The sequence below is a fragment of the Antedon mediterranea genome, chromosome 6, assembly GCF_964355755.1.
Source record: "Antedon mediterranea chromosome 6, ecAntMedi1.1, whole genome shotgun sequence".
Taxonomy (NCBI): Eukaryota; Metazoa; Echinodermata; class Crinoidea; order Comatulida; family Antedonidae; genus Antedon; species Antedon mediterranea.
Window position 1 is genome coordinate 10,245,823 of NC_092675.1, and position 22,054 is coordinate 10,267,876.

Here is a 22,054-nt window from a genome sequence, read left to right on the forward strand (position 1 = left end):
TAAGACCAAACACCAATATGTCCTTAAATCTCAACAACCACTGGTCACAGCGAAGTAATTTTGGTCTCAAATTGATCAGAAGGTATACATTTATATTCAGTCTAATGGGACATTTTAGTTTAAAATGACCGGAAACGCTATTTCTGACCTTTGACCCACAACCCAGGGCATGTATTTATCTCCGTAACTACTGGTCGTAGACACTTGAATTTGGTTTTAAATTGTTCGAAATATATATTTTGTTATTTGAAAAACATTTTGAAAAATGTTACAAAAGGTCAAAGGGTCAGGGTCAAGGGTTATATAAACAAATAAATAAAGGTACTTGTATCTCGGCAACCACTGGTCGCAGCAAGTCAATTTTGGTCTCAAAATGTTCAGAAGGCATGCATTTATATTCCGTCTAATGGGGCATTTTAGTAAAAAATTATCAGAAATGCTATTCTGACTTTTGACCCACATACCAGGGCATCTTCATATCTCTGTAAGTACTGGTCGTAGAAACTTAAATTTGGTATCAAATTGTTCGAAATATACATATTTACATTCATTGTAATAGAAAATGTGGTTAAAAGATGAACAGAAAATACTATTACTAATGTTTCAAACAAAAAACATATCTCTACACAACTTATCCTTAGACAGTAATGTTATGCAATATGATACTTTAAATTGTTTCAATTTCAAGTAGGCCTACTAGTTTTTATTGCTGTCCACGAGAACATTTTGATATAAACGTCAAGCTCAACAGTTCTTTTCAGAATGCTAGAAGTAACTTGCCATGTGTATCCGATTAAACGCCCCGGGCATTTATTGTTCAAAAGGGTTTTTAGGGGGAGGGGAGGCATCTTTATTTGGGGTATAATATGGTAACATGTATATTCAAACAAATACCACCTAGATGTAAAAAATACAGCACAATTAATATAAAAAATGATAACATTATGTCAAAATGCTTGGTAATTGTAGATTATGGTAATTAATGAAATGTGTTGTGATACAATTATTTTGTAAATGCATGTGGCGGAGCGTTTATTCCACATGATGATCTATTGGAGGGAATGGAGGCTTTTATTCAAAGCGGGTGTTAATTCGAATAAATACTCGAGCTCAACAGTTAAGAATGCTAGAAGTAACTTACTATAGTTACCCGAATAAAAGGTCCGGGCATTTAGTTATTTATGGAAGGCGTTTATTTTGTTTGGGTGTAATAATGGTAACATGTATAATCAAATAAATACACCCCAGATAAAAAAAAAAAAATTAATATAATAAGAATAATAACTGGATTAAACCTCATTCTATCCTGTTGCAAGTACAATCATGTAATAAAAGGTATCACAGACAACTATAATAGACCAATTCATTGTCATTATTCCGTAACACTGTTGCATAATATTTTTGAATGTTACCGACAAAACGTATACATAATATGTATAAGTTTTGTCGGTGTATATTATACACGTCTGTTCCCAGTGTAGATAATAAAACAATATATGTTTCTGGAGATTTATTATCAATACCACTAGAAACTTTGACATGTTTTAGGTACTGAATTCATTGACAATAAAAGCATCAGAAGTTATCATGATAAAATCATACTACAACACTGTACTACAGTACACAAGGGTGTTTTCAGGAAAGCTGGACATATTGTACAATAGTAATGAAGCTATGTATTGGCATTTAAAAATATGCAAAAGATTGTCAAATTGTAGTCACAAACAAACAGATGATAGAATGAAGATCCATTATGAGTGCAATTGTGTCAGGATAATGATATTTCATTGTTTTATATCATTATACTGGCACCTGGAAGAGAAGATCCATTTAATGTTATCTATGACAGTGTCACTTTTATTCTAAAAGACAGAAACATTTCGTTAAAAAGCATAAAGAAGAATACGAATCTCTCAAATAAACGGCACCATTCCCTCTTAGAACACCATGTGGAATACGCCCGCCATGCATTTACACAATAATTGTATCACAACACATTACATTAACTACCATAATCTACAATTTACCAAGCATTTTTTTCACTTTTTGATATTAATTGTGCTGTATTTTTTTTTACATCTAGGTGGTATTTATTTGATTATACATATTACCATATTATACCACAAATAAAGATGCCTCCCCTGCCCTTTGAACAATAAATGCCCGGGGAGTTTAATCGGATACACATGGCTAGTTACTTCTAGCATTCTGAAAAGAACTGTTGAGCTTGACGTTTCTATCAAAATGTTCTTGGGGACAGCAATAACTAGTACTTGAAATTGAAACAATTTAAAGTATCAGTTATTGCATAACATTACTGTCTAAAGATAAGTTATGTAGAGATATGTTTTTTGTTTGAAACATTAGTAATAGTATTTCTGTTCATCTTTTAACCACATTTTCTATTACAATGAATGTAAATATGTATATTTCGAACAATTTGATACCAAATTTAAGTTTCTACGACCAGTACTTACAGAGATATGAAGATGCCATGATATGTGGGTCAAAGGTCAGAAATGGCATTTCTGATAATTTTTGACTAAAATGTCCCATTAGATTGAATATGAAAGCATGCCTTCTGAACAATTTTGTTGTAAAAATGTGCTACAAATAATAAATATTTATTTCAAACAATTTAAGACCAAAATTAAGTGTCTACGATCAGTACGGTAGTTATGGAGATACATACATGCCCTCTGTAGTGGGTCAAAGGTCAGACATGGCATTTCCGGTCATTTTTGACTAAAATGTCCCATTAGACTGAATATAAATGTATACCTTCTGATCAATTTGAGACCAAAATTACTTCGCTGTGACCAATGGTTGTTGAGATTTAAGGACATATTGGTGTTTGGTCTTATGACCTTTCACCCTGACCTTTTGACCTTTCGCCACATTTTCAAAATGTGTAACCAAGCCAAAAATGATTGTTTGACCACCCTAAACCAATTTCTGAAGTCAAATTCTCTGGACCTCAAAGTGCATACGAAAGTTGATCTAGCTACTAGAGTAACTATAAAATAACACATTTCAAATTAGGCATAGAAAAAAAACCAGAGAGAAATATTTATCAGTTCCGTAAAGGAAACAAGTAGATTCTGAAAATGGTTTATTACAACGATACTGTCAATGTTACGTGGTTCTTGTTCAAGGGTTATGACATTTAAGGGACTGTGTTGTAACCTATAACCATGCGCCTTTTGTGAGGACATTTTTTTTCCAACTTCTTATGTGAAATGGTTAGAGAGTGTAACATAGTTTGTAAGTTTTTTTATTAAATTGAATCTTACACTCATACACGCTTCTGGATCTTCTCCAGCTGGTTTACCTGTTCCTGCGTAAGACATGTAAACACAAAGGGGATACATATATTTCTGACACATCATCATTTAGGTATATTTATTCATAAAAAGACATCAAAATACAACGGCAGCCAAAAGGCTGAAAAGTAGTATTTTACAAAATTTGATAAAAATATATAAATACATTATGTATAAAAGGTAAAACTAGTTTTAAAAAATTACCACATTAAAATTGGTCAACCTGTAAGTTAAAATAGTGCCAGCCTATTCAATATTCATCATTAATGAGTCGGACTAAAAAAGGGACTTAACTAACTGGTGAAGATCTAAATCTTTCTGTACGACCAAACGGGATTTCGAGTAGAGGCTTACTCGCAGACCTCAGGGTTCTGCTAATGTCACGAACAGGGGGAAGAATGCTTCTAAATGTATCAGACTTTATTATTCCTTTACCAAATTTCAGTAAGAGTTGGACTCTTCTGTTAACCAGCGATGGAAGGTCTGACAATTTAAGAGCAGACTCGTAGGATACATAGTTCATGCCATAAATGATTCGTAGAGCTCTTTTTTTAACTCTTTCTATTGACTTAGTTTGGTCTTTCGTAATTGAACTGTGCCACACAGGGCATGCATATTCAACTAAAGGACGTATATAGCAAGTATATACTTGTAGTAAATCTTTAGAAGGCGCCTTGGCTTTCTTAAGTATAATCAAAGTGTACAAACGTCGACATGCTTTAGCAACGATATCATGAATATGCATCATGACCAAGTCTCCTTAATAGATAGAAGCAAATGTAGGCCTAAATGTAATGAAGTCTACTTTAATGCTGGACTTCTAGACCGTTGCAGGCAGAGGAGATATGGTAGGCTAAGTATTTTCTGTAGATTTTTCGTGATATTTAAAGCTAATTAAAAACAAAAATAGATGAATGTATTTTTAATCTATGGCAGGCCGACGATCAGAGCTCCTGCTTTCGGGAATATTACGGTACGTTGCACCCTTCTGAGATTTAATACGAGCTTACAGCTTCCGGATAGTTTTAATTGTTTGTGGTTGCTTGCTTCTGTTCATCATGGACATTCACGCTGCGTACGTTATATTTGAAATGTCATTAAAAATGTCAAACACGTTATCATGGAAAATGCTACTGAGATCATCACTGTTATATCATTTATAACATCAACGTTACCCATCACTTGCTAGCAGACGCCCCCACTCAACCCCACAACATGATCAGCAGCCGAGGGCCCACTGAAATTACTAAACCACTTTTACTTTTAAAAAATAATTAGCGTTGATATCCCACCGTATTGTTCATCTTTTTTTTTTAAATTATAATAAATCAGAGACGATTTTGATTTATATATAATTCTGATAGAACGACGGAAACGATGATGACGATTCTTATTTCGTTTATATAAATACAAATTCTTTTTGATACATGCACTGTCGCTGTTTACGTCTTATAATCACGTACTAATAATACAAATCCCCATTATAAATAGTAATTATTACTTCGTCTGAAATTGTTTCAAAACCAATTAAAATTAATAACGGAAATATGGTTGGAAACAAGGCAATGATACAACATTTTGGAATATCCATACATTGATAAACAAACTTAATTAATGAATAAATTAATTAGATAAATTGTATTACTGGTGGAATTTAAGCTGAGCTTGTTTACTGGTGCTATATCGTCTACGAATTTGTTTTATGGCAAGTTGTAAACATACATGGCATGAATAATTACATATTAGGCCTATCACAAAACCTAGAAATTATACATCTTAGGTTACCCTGCTTAGGATGTACCGTACCCATGCCGCCTGATTCTCTGTTAGTACTGTATCTCCACTTGTCGCATTGTCCAGTATCATAGGAGGCAAATTCTGTACAGTGTCATGTGTCTATGTATGATCACATGGCTGACGCGTCATCGCAGACCATTACCCATAACGTAACCCTCATTATACAGAGGTAGCATATACATTATGTGATACTGTATAAATAATGCCTATGATAATTATAGACACAATATCTGCTACACTGTATGTTATTATATTGAAGACTTAAACAAGATTTAAAAATGCACAGGCAATCACCAGAGAGTGCATTAAATGTCATCTGTCTAATTACAGCAGGAGACGAACAAAACAGAGTGTGTTTCAAAATAAAACTCGTTCATTTCACAAACGATCTATATACAATCGATATTAAAAATACTAGAAATACACACAAATGGGACACGTAATTAATTGTGAATTAATGTAAAGTAATCACACTACTAGTCTAAAGGCTATAAATTACATTGCTGAATAGTCATAGTAACATCGTGTTGCTAGCTTGCTATATATAGATCATTATTACATTAGATCATCTATTAGAAGTTATGCATCTATTTGTAGGATATTAATTGTAGGCCCTAAACTAAAGCAAGTCATGTTTTTTAGATTAAATATTTGAAAAGAAAACGTATTAATCGTCAACGGGATAACAAAATGTCCGATATGACTACAAACAACAGCACAGCGAGTAGTCAACCAAATTATGTATTAACATTACAGTATATGATATTCAATAATGATGATTAGGCCTACTGAATGATTATATGTATAATACTAAAATGCCTATCATCACTAGATAACAAATCAAAATTTAAAGAATTAATTTTACTCAAATAACGTACTTAGCGAGTATTAACCCAATTATTTGGAATAAAACTAACGACTAATCAACCACTTTGCGTCATCAGGATCAGGGTTAATTACAAAGATAACAAATTATTTAATAATCTTTCACTAAAACAATAGTGCATTGAAGACAAGATTAATATAATCACGTTACAGAAAACCAAAGACTAATTTAAAGATGCTGGGTTACTAAACAACGCCATAAATCAGACGTGAGAATTCTATAGATGAAACCATTATCTGTAAATTAGACATTAAGGATATACTTCAGCCGTTTTGTCACATTGATGAATCAAAGTGTAGCCTATGGGTCCCGCTTGTATTCTAGTACACGCACATTATCATTCAGTAACTTTCTGAACATTGAATAATGTTAAATCACCAATTACAGAATTTGATAAATTTCTTTCTGAAGCTTGGTTGTCACATGGACGACGTCACGTTGGCGTATAGGCGCAACGCATTTTAGTCGACTTTATTGGTAATGTCAATTGCGATGCGCTTACGTCCTCTAGCGTTTCGTCCAATGGGCAGCAACATTTAACACTGTAAGGTATATTGGCACTGTTCATGAAAGACAGAAACCAATAGCAATCTTAATAATAAAACCTCTATGAGAAGGAAACTAAATTTGAAATATTGAAAGAAACCATGTAAACAATTGCTACAATTTATAATACATTATAATGTATGCGTTTAGTCAGACTCTCGGCACACGCATGCAATTATACAATTCGACAATATAGGAGCCGGCTCATTCGATTCATACAATAACATTACGAGAACGTAATTTTGATAAGGTAACTTGATATTTAGAAAATCGTCATCGAAATCGAAATAATCTAATTCAAGATTTCATTTCATTACACATTTTAATTAAACCGGAAGGAAGGCATCGGATGTTGACGACGGACACAAACCTCGAGAAAACTAGTGGGCTTATTCACTCCCACGTCGTGCATTTCACATCGTTTGTTAGTATCAAAGTCCTCCTACGGAACCTAACAATTTATATTTTGGAGTATTCGAGGACGTAAGCGCAACGCAAGGGATTTGGCAAATCACCAGCGATGGATTCTTCAAATTGCGCTCATGCTGCATTGGTCAACTGGATCAGTCTCTTGAATCAATCTAAACCAATTTTTCTTGTGTCCAGTTTAACATTTTTTAATCAATCGGTGATCAATCAAGTTACATCCAATGATTAAATAATGAATATTCACAATTCAATCAGTAGTTATCAATCTATTAACAAATACGCAGCAAAAGAATAAATATGCATACATAAATCTTTTACATGATTCATCACTTTCGTTCGCCGTATAAATTATAAAAAAAGAGGCTATAATAGCTGTGAGCACTAAGTTTCAATGCATAAATATTGTATATGACATAATATGACAAATATGCCTAAAATAAAGTTCGTGAAAGCAAAGCAGAGTGGCTGATTGATACAAAAATGATGATTGATCGAGGGACTGCCTAATGACATTGACTGACCAGCAAGATACCACAATATTATAATAATTATTATTTTTTCAACTACTGGCTAACCATTGATAACAGACCGTGACTGACTAATAATAGGATGACTTACCAGATCAAACTGATTGGCCCCATAATAACTGACCTGATTGCTAGAGATGGCAGGCTGATCAGTTGAAACGATAACGGACTGATTGACACGAAACAGACTGACTAAACCCGATAACAGACTGATTGACAGGATATCAGACTGACTATACCAGATAGCAGACTGCTTGACACGATAACAGACTAATTGACACGATAACAGACTGATTGACACGATAACAAACTGACTAAACCAGAAAGCAGACTGATTGACACGATGATAACAGACTGATTGATACGATAATGGAATGATTGACACGGAAACAGATTGACCAAACCCGATATCAGACTGATTGATATGAAAACAGACTGATTGATACCATAACGGAATGATTGACACGAAAACAGACTGATTGACACGAAAACAGACTGGCTAAACCAGATAGCAGACTGATTGACACGATAACGGACTGATTGACTCGATAACAGAATAACTAAACCAGATAGCAGACTGATTGACACGATAACAGACTGATTGATACGATAACGGAACGATTGACACGGAAACAGACTGATTGACACGAAAACAGACTGGCTAAACCAGATAGCAGACTGATTGACACGATAACCGACTGATTGACACGATAACGGACTGATTGACACGATGACAGAATGACTAAACCAGATAGCAGACTGATTTACACGATAACGGACTGATTGATACGATAACGGAATGATTGACACGAAAACAGACTGACTAAACCAGATAGCAGACGGACTCACATGAGAAGAGTATCCAAATAAAAGATTGACTGACCATATAATTAAGAGACTGGCCTTACTTATAGATAATTACAGATCTGGTGATCTGATAGCAGACTGATTGATGCGAAGGAATTAATGATTCACAGACCTAAATCGAGTGGTCACGCGGTTAAAACAGGGCGCCGCACATCATAGCTATAAAGTCAGGTTCAAATCACTCCTCGATCATTGTTCTGTCGTGGTAGAACAAGTCTTCACGGTCGGTGTACATATCTGGCTCGTGTGGGGTAAAGAACCCAGTTCTTAATTTTGGAAGAGAGTTAGGGCCTACACCATTGTGAGTCCATTTAGCTCCTGTTGGACAAAGACTGGGCGCAGCACTTAACACGAAGGCCAGTTAGGCTGAGCTGCAAGTCATATGTTATTCCCCGACATGTATTTTTACCTCATGCAAATATCATGCTACGAAGGTATGTTTTTTGTTTTTGTTATCAAAATATACGACTACAGATAGATGAAATATAATTTAAATTGATAATTTAGAATTTAAAGGAAACATCATGACTGATTTGGCTATTATTAGAAGAAAAAAAAATATAATGATGTAAATACTCAACCCCGCACAATCAGCAAATTACAATTATAGAACAGTGGAAAATAATGTCTAATCATAATAGGGAATTAGGAAACAAAATGTTTACAATTTCATGGACACCCACACACGAAATAAAAACGTAGCGTACTTCTAAGACTAAGAGCCTGGATTGAACGATTCGTGTGTCCACATTAAGAAAAAACATTTAGGGAAAAACATTTCTATTGATCATACATTCCAACATTCGACATTATCGATCTATAGTTTCCCCTATGTTTCATAATTTTTTGGATGTTATTTGTGTTACACGAGCTTGTTGAAAATAAGCACTTTCTTATCAGTGATAGCTCAAATTACACAGTAAAATCTCTATTCTTTTGTACATACATTTTGTAAATAGAGACTCGAGGAATTTTAAAAAGCTATAAAAAAAACAGTGTGGTAAAAAATGTTATCAGATGACTAAATATAGGTAATATAACTGGAATATTACATTTCTGGTATTTTTGTTCAACTTCAGATTTTTATTTTCATAAGTATAGCAAAAATTATCCACCGTATATCCACCATCTTTTTTCACCTTCTGGGGAGTCACCAGACATGTTATTACACTAGGTTAACTACCTAACTACTGAAAAAAGGTCTTCCTGTTTTTTATGGCAGCATTTTGCCCAATTTTGTATTTTACCATATTAAGGAAAATTCATGTTTTTTTGTCTTGATTTCTGTTACAAATATTTAATTTATGTACAATTAACCAGATATTATATTTAAAATTCATGCCTGTACCTGAGCTTTAAGATTCGGAAAGAAAACAATTAAAGCAGTGAAAGAAAATCCTTGCATAAGTGGAAGAAGACTAGGAATTAAAGCCTATACCAAATGATACCTTGTGCCGCGAAAATAGGACCTATAACAAATAACATTTTCCTATAGGTCCTAATTTTGACCAATCCTGCACAGTGACCTGTTCGGTTAATCCAAAAACTAATTTTAATTAGTAATAACAGGGGAAATGATATGGCAAGAAAGTTTGAAGGAAATTTCCTTCCCACCACCAACGCGTTAAAATCGAGTTACTCTTGACCTATGCGAGATAAACAACTCTGGATATAATCCTGTATACTTATCGTCTTCAGTTGACCTTATCAACACAAATTAGGAATTAAATACCGATCGATAGCGTTGAAAACAACAACAATCATCTTATCTATTATTGTACATCTTTACATAATATACAACACAAATAACATACAGCAAGATCTAACGGTCAAAGACAGCTTCACATTGCATTATTTAAATTATTACGTAGAACAAAATAAAGTGAGCTTGCTCTGTTCTTGTGCATCTTTCGATTAAATTATTTTATTTCGTCAAGCACTCTGGATCGAAATTTGTCTTGCTTGCCACATATAAAAAACATAATAAAATATGATAGAATGTGTAAAAACACAAAAAGGTTAACATACAAATACCAGGAAAGAGTTAAATTAAAACATGGCAAGTAAAAAAAAAAGTGTCTACAAAAGTTGCATCAAAAAACCTCGTAACATATTGGAGGAAAGGATTATGTAGGCCTAATCAATTTGTCAAATCGTTATTGTGAAAGCAAATATAGTTCGGGAGTTGACAGGACTATAGTAACGCATACCGGTACTGTTACATTCCTTTACAGGATAACTTAAACAGTTTAAACTGGTTTTCATCATTCATCATCATTATTATTATTTGGTAAAGGCGTCTATTAATTCACTTTCAATCTATAAGTATAGCAAGGAGAAAACAGGCATTTAATATTAGCTAAAAAATAATCATCCTACTATAGATACAAGTGCACGCTTTCTAACAAGAAGACACATCATAATGCCATTCATATCTGTTTAGTATTTTCAATTAAATAATTTCTCTGATGGAAGTCTATAAATTAAAACCAGAGTTTATAGAGAGCGGTCTAAAAATATCAAATCTTCCTTTTAAAAACAAAAAAAAGTTGTCTTTTTCAAAGAAGGTTATTGATAATATGTCAACTATAAATAAAATTAAACTGAAGCCCCTGGCATAATAGTCAATACACGTGCATAATTATTTTTGGTTGTGTGTATTAGGCCTATTGTGTACACACTTGTAGACACTGCATCATAACTCATCAATGTCGTCAGATAAGCTGAAGGTTTCTTGTTATTCTCAATTAAAAATAGTAAGCTAAAAGCATAATAACAACAACGTTAAATGTATCATTCATTAAAACGTGTCCAGACTAAAAAGTTAAAGGTACACAAGAAATTAATTGTAATAGTTTTATTACGCTGTTTTTAATTTGGTTCGTTTCTGAGAAGCTACGTAATTTTATTATTAACGTTTTCAAGATGAACGTCAGGAACAGTGTTGACGCTTGTTTGTGCACAGAAGAGAAGCCCGTTTATACTCGCACAATAAACGGCGACGATATACAATAACACACACTCAATAACATCGTTGTATCGTAACGATTTTATGGTTTTTACTGATCATGACGTCATTTGATTGGATTTTGTTAATATTATTTTTCACCGAGACAGTATGAATGAATATTCTTCTATAGTTGAGATAAAAACTTTTCTAATTTCTTTTGTTTTCAGTAGAAAATGTATTTATCTATTTATCGAAGACATTCGTGGGTATTCGTCAGTATAAACGAGCCTACATAGTCTTCGCTCATCCATCATATAAAACAACATTATTAAATGTGTTTTGAAAACACTTATGATATTATGATTAAGGCGACAAAAGGAGAGTTAAGCGTTAATTAATGCTCAAACATAGGATTTGGTGGGTATTGGTTGTGTACTGCAAGTCTTGAAATATGTTTACATAAGGTCTATTTTATTAGGAAGAAATAAAGACCTTTGTACTAATATAACGAATATAGGTTTATGTTAACATGTAAATAGAACAGAAATAAATGATGTTATGATGCAAACACATGGTTAAGAATGAGATAAATGTATATGACTTTATGCATTCAATGTCTCATAAATAATTATTACATAGTTTCTATAAATTGTCTACCCTTTTTATTTTGTGTTTTTTTAAACCTCATTTATAATCTTAACCTTTAATATCATACATTATGACTTTGAAAACGAAGAAGCGTCGAATGGTCCGGTTATTGGATATGAGATGAATGACATTCTTCGATATTCTATTGTAGATGATGATGAATGATGATGATAATGATGATGATGAATATGATAATGAATGATGATGATGATAATGACGATGATGAATGATGATAATGATGATGAAAATAATTGATAATGAATGATGATAATAATGATGATCATAATGAAAATGATGATGATAATGAAGGATGATGATGATGACGATTATGACGATAATGATAATGATGATGATAATAATGATGATAATGAATGATGATGGTAATGATAAGGATGACAATGATAATTATTAATAATTCACTTAGCTTTTACAATCATTGCCGTTAATGTATCATTTTCGTGTTTTCTTAAAATAGAAATAATCCATAAAATATCACGCATATATAATTAATAAATCTGTGAATTGATTAGAAACGAATGTAGTAGATGATTGCACGCCATAGGACAAAAACAACTCGAGAGTATTTGTAACATTACAACACGTCCTGACAATTATGAAGTTTTGAATATTCTCTAAAACATCGATTAAAAAACGTATTTTCTTAAAATAGAAATAATCTATATAAAATATCGCGCTTACATAATTAATAAATCTGTGAATTGATTAGGAGCTAATGAAGCTTGGAGATTATCTATTTCTGCTAATAATAAAAATAGCACAGATCTCGGACTATTATTGTAAAGTTTAAATGTTTTCAAAATCAATTTAAAATGTACGTACTGTCGTTGTTTCAAGTAGTACAGTATAATTATTCATACACACAACAAGCAATGCAACACGACAAAACATTTTTAACGTTTAATAATACTGTAGCTTATATAAAAATATACTTAATAAAGAGAGAATAATAAACTATGAAGGGTATTCCGTTAATCCACCCGAACTTTTACCATCCGGTGCGTTGCTACCTGGCCCTCTGCCACATTAGGTTATTTGCCAAGACCGGGTGAAAAAGGGCCAGATGACAACGGGCCGCCGAAATCCAGTAGTCATGTGTATAGCATATTCTTAGCCGATATAGAATATTTAAAATGCACACACATAATATACACAGACGCAATTATTTTCCTAAGTGCTACATTTAGGGATCGATTTTATATAGAATGTGGAGTGGACAAGGCGCAGAGCACTTTAATCAGTCGACGAGTTAAAATACACATTGCGCATTTAAATCGATAGTTCAACAAAAGTTCGAAGTTTGGGAGCTCATTTTAGAAAACATATCATTCACTTGAAAACAAATGATTACTTCGTAAATGAGTCAACTAAATCCACTTAAAAGTACTCTTGAGATGAGTTTAACAAATAAACGTGTACTTCAACATCGACATTTTTATCGACCCTGGTACATCACTCCTTCACCTTCAATGGCATTAAATACATAATAAAATCAGCAACAATATTCATTAATATTATAATGATACGCTTGGTTAGCTGCTGTTGACGTTTATGTGGACATCATCAAAATCAATGTAACAAATAATACGTCATCGTATTAACAACATTGGCATTGAAGTTTTGTTTCATTTTAACTGTTACATTAATAAAATTGATTAACAATCGCGAGTTGTGATACATACGAGTAAACACTGATTTATATCTTTAACAAAAATATAGAAATAATAAGTAATATTCAGAAATTTTATTTCTTAAATTAATACAGCTACAACATTCAAGTCTTGATAATAATGTCATAAAAGTTGTCATATACAGTATTTATTTACTTAATGTATAATAAATATTAGAGGTCATATTACATGATTCGCAGGAAAATGGTACTTCTCCACAATTAAAATTTTCGATAGGATTTCTAAGGTATGCAATACAGGAGGAATCCACTTATATCTTTCACTGAGTACGTAACTATTGTTGAAATGTTTGCATGGTGAACTGACGCTTCCTAAAACACTACATACTAATAATAGTAACACTAATACATGAACATACAGGAACTCTAATACATAACCCTTTAATAGAGGTATAGACATTGACATGTTAAAATGGTTGTGTCTTTTTAACAGTGTGCCCCCTGAATGACAGTTTCCCAAAAGGAGGGAGTTCTACTGTATAATATGATTGATGTCTCAATATCTAAATTATTCACTTAACATGTTAGTTTTTTTTTTTAAATATAAAAAAATAATCAATGTTAAATTTTGTGTGATAAGAATATTTGTTAGTTTCTCAATGTGTAATATAAAAAAAAACCAAAAACATTATTACTGCAGTTTAGCTATTGTATTATATTATTCTACAACAATGGAATATAAAAAATACTGAATGAAATGAGTGAGTGGCAACTCGTATAGCAGTCAATATGAACATGAACAACGGTATCAATAGCAGAGTCAATGTAGTAATGTATTTCAAATGATTTCCAATGATAAGTAATGCTTGTTTAATGATGAACATTTTGTTTTAGTTTTGTTCAATGGGTTTCAGCCATCCATTTGTGTCCGTAAAAAATAAATTAAATGAATAAGAAATCAAAATTGCCCTTTTTGGTTAGCATTGTGTGGCTTTTTATAATAATATACAACAAAGTTTCAACAGTACACACAAAAAGAAAAACAGTACTATTATAGAAAAATACAACAAGCAATTTGTAACCAACCATCTAATATAATTGACATTACAATCGATAAAATGCATTCATTTTATTGTCATATATATATCTTAGAATATACTATTTAAAATGTCAATTTGTGGGCGGAGAAGATGGGGGTGGAGGAGGTGGTGGAGGGAGAACACTTAGAAAAGACAGTACATTTATGGATTGACTGTCACCAGAAACTGAAGGCGGGTTAGGAAAATTTGTTGTGGTACTAGAAGGAACTTGTAATAATGATGGCGGTGGCTTGGATGTGTCTATAAAAGGAGGCAAGCCTTGAGGAAAAGGTGGATGAGGCGGCAGTGTAAAAGAATAATGGCCTGGATAGTTCTGTCCATATGCTGGTTGCATGTTGTAGGAACATTGCGGTGATGGAGGGTACATCGGTAGTCCATGGCATTGATTATCATACTGCTGGTAAAAATGTCTCTGTTGTGGAGGTTCATATTGTTCGTATTTGTGGCATTGTTGCCATACATTTCCAGAAGATTGGCTACCCTGTTGGTTCCAATTATGGCTACCCTGTTGGTTCCAATTATGGCTACCCTGTTGGTTCCATTTCTTCCAATTTCTATCATTCCTGATTTTGTTTTGATGGCATTTTGAATTGTCTATAAAAAATAAAAAACAAACAACATTTTGTAATTATTTTTTTTAAATGTTTTTTTTTATTATCATAGGCCCTGGTTAGAAGTACATGCTATTATCACTTGAGGCCTATTGCCCACCGCTATTCAGGGGACAAATATTAAGGGAAAATTTTTCCCAAAAGTATCCCCTTAATAGGGGAAATTTTTCCCAAAGCTGTCCCCTTAATAGGGGTTCACTGTACTTCATGGTTGCCACCAATACAGATACTGTTTACAACCATTTTAAAAAAAACCTGAAACTGGCATATTCAGCACCATTATAAATGTATCAAATAACCCTTTGAAAAGCTTTTATCAATTTATCTTTTTAAATACGTACCATTTTCACTAACATAACCTTTCTCTTCATCAATCAATCCTTTTTGACCTGTCCTATAAAAAAAGAGTGGAAATGTTAACAGAGCTATTAATGTACTGTAACTCTTCATTCTACAACTCATACCATTTAAATTGTTTACATTTTTATATCTCTTTTTATGGTGATTTAATTTTCAGTATTTTTTATGTCACATCATTAAATTCCAAACATTCTTTAGAAAAGTTTGTGTCTATGAAATATTACTAAAAAATAAATAATCATATGTTTAATATGTATTATTTATATTCAAGATCACTAAAATAATAATAATAACAGTGTATGTTGACGTCATTTGAAGTCATATGATATTAATGTCAGAGTATAGAAATCCTAATATTTGCATAACAGTAATAATAAATGCATTATTCATTATCAAGATGGCTAATAGAATGTAGTAATTAAATTTTAATAAGGATGTAATAAAGCAGAACACATTATGAATTAAAACATTTATATTATACAAATATTTATGGTGGAGGAGTGTCAAAATTAAAATCGTAAAGGGAAAGTAGATGCGAGTGAACATTCATGAAAAATGGATAAATATGTAAAAGGACACATTTTGACATTGTGATTTTAATTTGCATTCAGTATAGACATCACAATTAGGATCCAGACATTAAAGTAATTCCTGTAAAATTCCTTAGTTCTTTAATTAGGGAAAGCAATATATACACCCCATTCCCTTCAGCCAAGTGAAATGAGTATGTCTACTCTATTGAACTCTTACATCATCAAGAGTGCAATGTGGATGTGTGTTCTTTCTTGTTACACAGTGATCGACCATGCTAAACACAAGGCTAAAACATTCAAAATTCAATCTGTGTAACCTGCACCGTCTCTGCATACAAAATTGGTTTTCTGCTTTTCTAAATGTTTTAGGCCTTGGCTTAACCTCCCTTTAAAGTAGTTGTGTTATAACACAAATAATTAATGCTTTATATTTGTGCAATAGAACAAATAAATTCATTCAATGAAAGATGAAATGTTGTATTATTACCTCATGATATTATTTGAAATTTAAAACTTTAATTATTTGCAAAATATGAACTGGCAATGTTAACATAATTTTGTTTCCATATGTATTAAACACACCTTTGCGATGGAAGTTTCCTTTTCTGAGGATCTTTAGCCTGCTTTCTTTTAGCCTTTGCAGCCTTCTCTTGTTCATCATCACTGTAATCCAATAATTCTGCAGGAGGCTCCTCGTCACCCTTCCATGATGCATCGGATCCTTTCATTCTGTTTAGTAAAACAGGAAAAAAATACCGTGTTTATTCTAATAAACGTCACACTTTGAATAAACGCCCTCCTCGAATGGCTCCCTCTCAAATAAACGCCCGTATGCCGTTTTTTCCCTCCAGTAAACGCCCAGTCATATGTAAATACACACAATATTGTATTAATGAACACATTTCACATTTCTATTTATAGTAGAATTCATTGACTTCCATGATCTACAACTGACCATTTTTTATAAAATTTTTACTGTATTTTATCATTTCTTGATATTAATTGTGTTGTATTTTTTATATTTAGGGAGAATTTATTTGATTATACATGTTTCCATATTAGTATTACACCAAAAAAAAAAACACCGAACAAATATGAATGTAAAAAATGTAAAACATATTTCTGGTAGATAACTCAATAGAATAGAATAGAATAGATTGAAATTCAATTAAAACCGTAATAGATATTGAATTTCTATTAATTATATCTTATTTCTAATCTAATCTAGATTTCATCCCCAAGGCCTAGTTCATAACAACTGCAGTAAAAAAAATAACAGAAGCCTTACTTGAGTAGTTGTGAGGTAAACACATATGACGTAATTTCTAATGAAGAAGGAGCATAGTACAGGGTGCATTGAAGACGAATAGCAAGTTTCATTATATCTTCAACAGAGTTGAACCTCATCGAGTAAAGAGGGTTTTGAACTGGTCCAAATACTTCAAATACCTGAAACAAATTATAAAATTACTAATGATATACTTTTGATTTCTGTATCTTCTAATCAATTGATACAATGTATAATTAATACTATAGATATCATAGATATCAAAATTCTAGTACTGCATGTCTTTATATACTTATATATTTATATACTTATATATTTATATACTGATTTAGGAAATATAATAATTTATACATATCAAATAGTATTTAGGATAATCAGCTTGACTCACCGTTCCTAAAGCTTGTCTATCTTCTTTAAACAGAACAGTTTCTATATCAAGAGCTGGAGTATTTTCTAAGGATTTTATAATTACTATCAAAGAAATATGAGAGGTTTACTTTAAGAAAATAAAAATTGTTGGTATAACAAACAAAATGTTTATGTTTTAAATGAACCCAGACATTTAATTCCTAGTATTGATGCATAGCATATTTTAGTATGTATCTGATACACAATGTCTTGAGACTGTGGAGAAAAAGACCTTTACAAACAGTGAAGAAGAACACTTTTTTTTTAAATTTACCTTTCATAACTCTATAGACACAAATATTAATTGGCAATCAAAATCCACAAAATACATCAACAATAGTGTTTTTGTTAATTTTGCAAATCGGTCATAATTTATACAAAACTCGCCAATAATATGTGCAATATTCACATGCAATTGTATTAAAATGCATATATTGGTTATTTGGATAACAAAGGGCATCTCAAACAAAAATTCATGTTCAAGTGATGTTAATTAATAATAATGCTTTTAAAATACAAAATACTATATGGATGAATCAATGCAGAAATTCCACATGCATCATAATAATTAATTAAAGCCAATTTCATTTACTAAAGTACTATTACATTGATGACTATGATATAATCTGGTTAGTATCTTCATCACAGACACTAATTAATTACATCATGTGTTCTTTCTTGGAAGAGAAAAGCTTATCGAATGCTAATGTTTTGAAATTGTAATTGGATTTTTACATCACAATTATTATATTAAAAGTCAATTCACGGAAAACCACACTCAGTTTAGTTTCAGTAAGTGACATTTTCACCAAACAAAGATAATATTTCAATGATATTAGACAAATTGTTTTAGATAAAATTTAAAGTAGATTAACAAAAAATAGAGTCTTGTGCTGAAGATTAAGGTATTCTTCATGAAATAGTATGTTATTATTGATACTGTTACGGTGTTCATACTAGAGAGAAGGAGTTGAAATAGACTTGTCCACTATAGTGTAACACTGTATACTGTCCTCTCAAACTCCCTCAATCCACTCTCCTCACCTTTCATTACACCCCAGAGCACAGGCTTGTTTTAACCTAATTTACAGTGCTGTACGTCTACGTATCATAGAATTGTAAGGTATATAAATACCCACATAGAAAAAATAATTCAAATTAATAATCAATATAAAAAAAATCGGGTCAATAAAGTTGATAATCAACAACACAGTGATTTATATAACAAAAATATATCTTGTAATTATGGCTGCTATTGCTGGGAAATCAATTATTTTTGTGTAGGCGATACATATGTCAAATTTGTTTCTTATGTAATATAATTAAATATGATCCCTATTTTAGGGGACAACTTCAAGACCAGAAAAATTGTCAGTCTAGAGTGTCCATTAAAATAGGGTTGGCTGTAGTGTTAAAACATATATTGGCTATGTTTGTTTCACAGAAAAGTGTTCCCTTAATAGGGATGTCCAAAGGACCTGTACTAATCTACAAAAACGTGTACAATTTTTCAGGGATCTTTCCAAAAGACATTTCAAAATTATGCGATAATATTGTTTCTGGACATATATTGGCTTATCATTGTCTTATGGTGTCATAGGACCAATGTATGTTTAACAAATTGGAGAAAATTGCATTCAAATTATTAGGCCTGCAAGTTTATAAATATACTTTAATTTAAATATAAAATACAAATAAAAATTACTCAAATAATTCAACAATCTGCCCTATAAAATGATATGGTTAAAATATACAGACATCACTAATTATAAACATATACTTTCTTTTGTCTAAAAATACAAAGTACCTAGTATTTACGTCACATTTGTAATAAAGTTTAATAGAATACTACTGTAATGCTTTAAGCAAACCAAAATGACTGTAAATGACATGATTTGTGTACTGCTAAAAATGATGAATTTATATGTTTTAACCTTTAACCCAACTGTTATAGAAAATTCTATAATTATATACTCTATAAAGATGTTGAAATAATCTAATAGTTGTAGGTTATTTATCGTAAAAGCTAAGAAATGTCTATTCACGTAACTCATCATACTTTAATGCCTATAGCAGTGAATGTTGGCTTTATAAAATGCATTTGGCATTAACAAAACCCCACAATTCAAAATAAAACAAGAAATATTTCTTATAAAAATGCAACAATTTAATTATTGTTCTTTCATTAAATGATGCTTTTGTAACTGATATTCTATAATTTAAAAAATAATGATTTACCAACTATATTTGTTTAACAATCAGTAGTAAAGATTTTGTATTATAAAATAAATATAGTCTGAAATGCTCTATTAATTATAAATTAGGGCCTATCGGGTATACATAAATGTTTTGAGCCTGATGTATATTATGATTGGATTCATTTTCCTTCTGTAGTTGTACCTATCAATCAATCAATATATCAATCAATCAACTTATATTTCAGAACTGTACAGAACAAAAATTATACTAAACTACTGTATCTGTACTGTGCATATTGCGGGGTAGGGAATTACTTCCCAAGGGAGGTCGTTAGTGACCCACATACTCTAACATTTCAGTAAACAACATTTTTAATTTCCCACGAACCGTTGTACAGCCACCACAAACGTACTCACTAATCCCTTTTTCACACAGAACTTCGGCAATATTGCGGTAAGCATAAAATAGAGGTCGCACTTTTTTAGAAAAAAAAAATGGCGGGCACCGCCGCCGGCGACAAAACATGCCATGTGCTGCTCCTATTTTAGCTGCATCGTTCCTTTCCGAGAGAGGGCGTATGTAAATAGGATCCATGTTATAAGTTTCGCATTGACTACATGTGTTCTAGAGTTCGGCTTCTAAATGTCTTATTGTGCCGAGATAGTGTGTAATTTACTAAACTAGTAGGCCGCACATTGCTTGTAAGTTGTTAGAGTATTATATTACAATAATTAGAATTATATGAACCCCAGTAGTGGCCTAGATTATTAATGCTATACTACATTGTGGTCGTAGGCCTAGGCCTGCGTAGATTGAATCGTATACGATCGCTCGAACAGCATGGCGATAAACACGAGTCTCCGTGTTCTATTTTGTATGCCGTATCCATAGAAGTATGTCCGTATGAGGGCGCTGTTGATTATTTGATGACTTTGTTTAATAAGTTCTTTAGGAATGTACACCTCCGTAAGAGGGCGCTACGTTTGATCTGTTTTGCAGATAGTTTTATTTATTTATGTTATGTTTATTATTACTATTTGGAGCTGGATTTAAGTATGCTTAATTTCAGTTCACCCTGTTTATGGCTGAATTTGCTGTATTAAAGAGTCAGTCAACAAGTGATTGTGTTGCAGTATTTTTTGTCGTGGATTGGGTTTATCTACTGAATAGCGAGTTTGACGGTTCAAGCTTGTGAGGTCAGCCCAGCGCACATGTTTGCTGATGTTGTTTTGTGTGTCCGCCGTTTAGTTTTATTGGTTTTTATTTACGATGCATAAAACCTATATTTTTTCCCAACACCACTCCATGCTAATAACTGCCCGATCGTGATGGCCATTCTACAGAAACAAAATCTATTAGGCCTACACATAGACGCGAATTTAATTATCAGAAGCTGTTATGAGCTAGCACCGGGCGCGCGCGCCGGAGGATGTTCTTGCTAGAACTATACTAACTAGGGCCTAGGCTTACGTACGTTACAGCAAGTTAAATAATCTTTGGACCAACATCTGTTATATTTTTATTATTATTGGCCGTATTCTTCCATTGTATTATTAACAAACTAATCTAAAAATATATATATATAATATGGATATAAATCTAATAATTTGGCCTAAAGTAATTGCCACAGTCTTTCTCAATCAAGGAAAATGTCCCGAATTTATCCTTGCTTCACTGTGGAAGCAGGCGTTATATCGTGGACTCTTTCACACAGATCAGGCTTACGACCGTGACGGTAATATTACCGCAATTTTACTAGGTCCAGAGGCGGTCTAACGGAAGCCGGCATTAAGAGGTTTTTACCCTTTCACACATAAGCCGGCGTTCGCGAATTACCGCAATATTACCGTCTTACAGCTCTGTGTGAAAGGGGCTTAATAAACAAATTCTTCATCTATACACACCAATCAGCAAAAATATTTACCATAGATGAA

The 22,054-nt window shown here is 32.3% G+C and overlaps 1 protein-coding gene across 1 annotated transcript in view; it reads right to left on the reverse strand.

Annotated features, from left to right (window-relative positions):
- Positions 1-13,108: 13,108 nt before the first annotated feature.
- Positions 13,109-22,054, reverse strand: part of LOC140050931 (uncharacterized) — a 69,786-nt gene continuing 60,840 nt past the window's right edge. The window contains exons 10-14 of the mRNA XM_072095934.1: positions 17,902-17,984; positions 17,514-17,674; positions 16,808-16,954; positions 15,674-15,726; positions 13,109-15,315 (exon numbers count right to left, since the gene is read on the reverse strand). Coding sequence (XP_071952035.1) covers positions 14,792-15,315; positions 15,674-15,726; positions 16,808-16,954; positions 17,514-17,674; positions 17,902-17,984 — 968 coding nt within the window. The 3' untranslated portion in view covers positions 13,109-14,791. The remainder of the gene's footprint in view (positions 15,316-15,673; positions 15,727-16,807; positions 16,955-17,513; positions 17,675-17,901; positions 17,985-22,054) is intronic.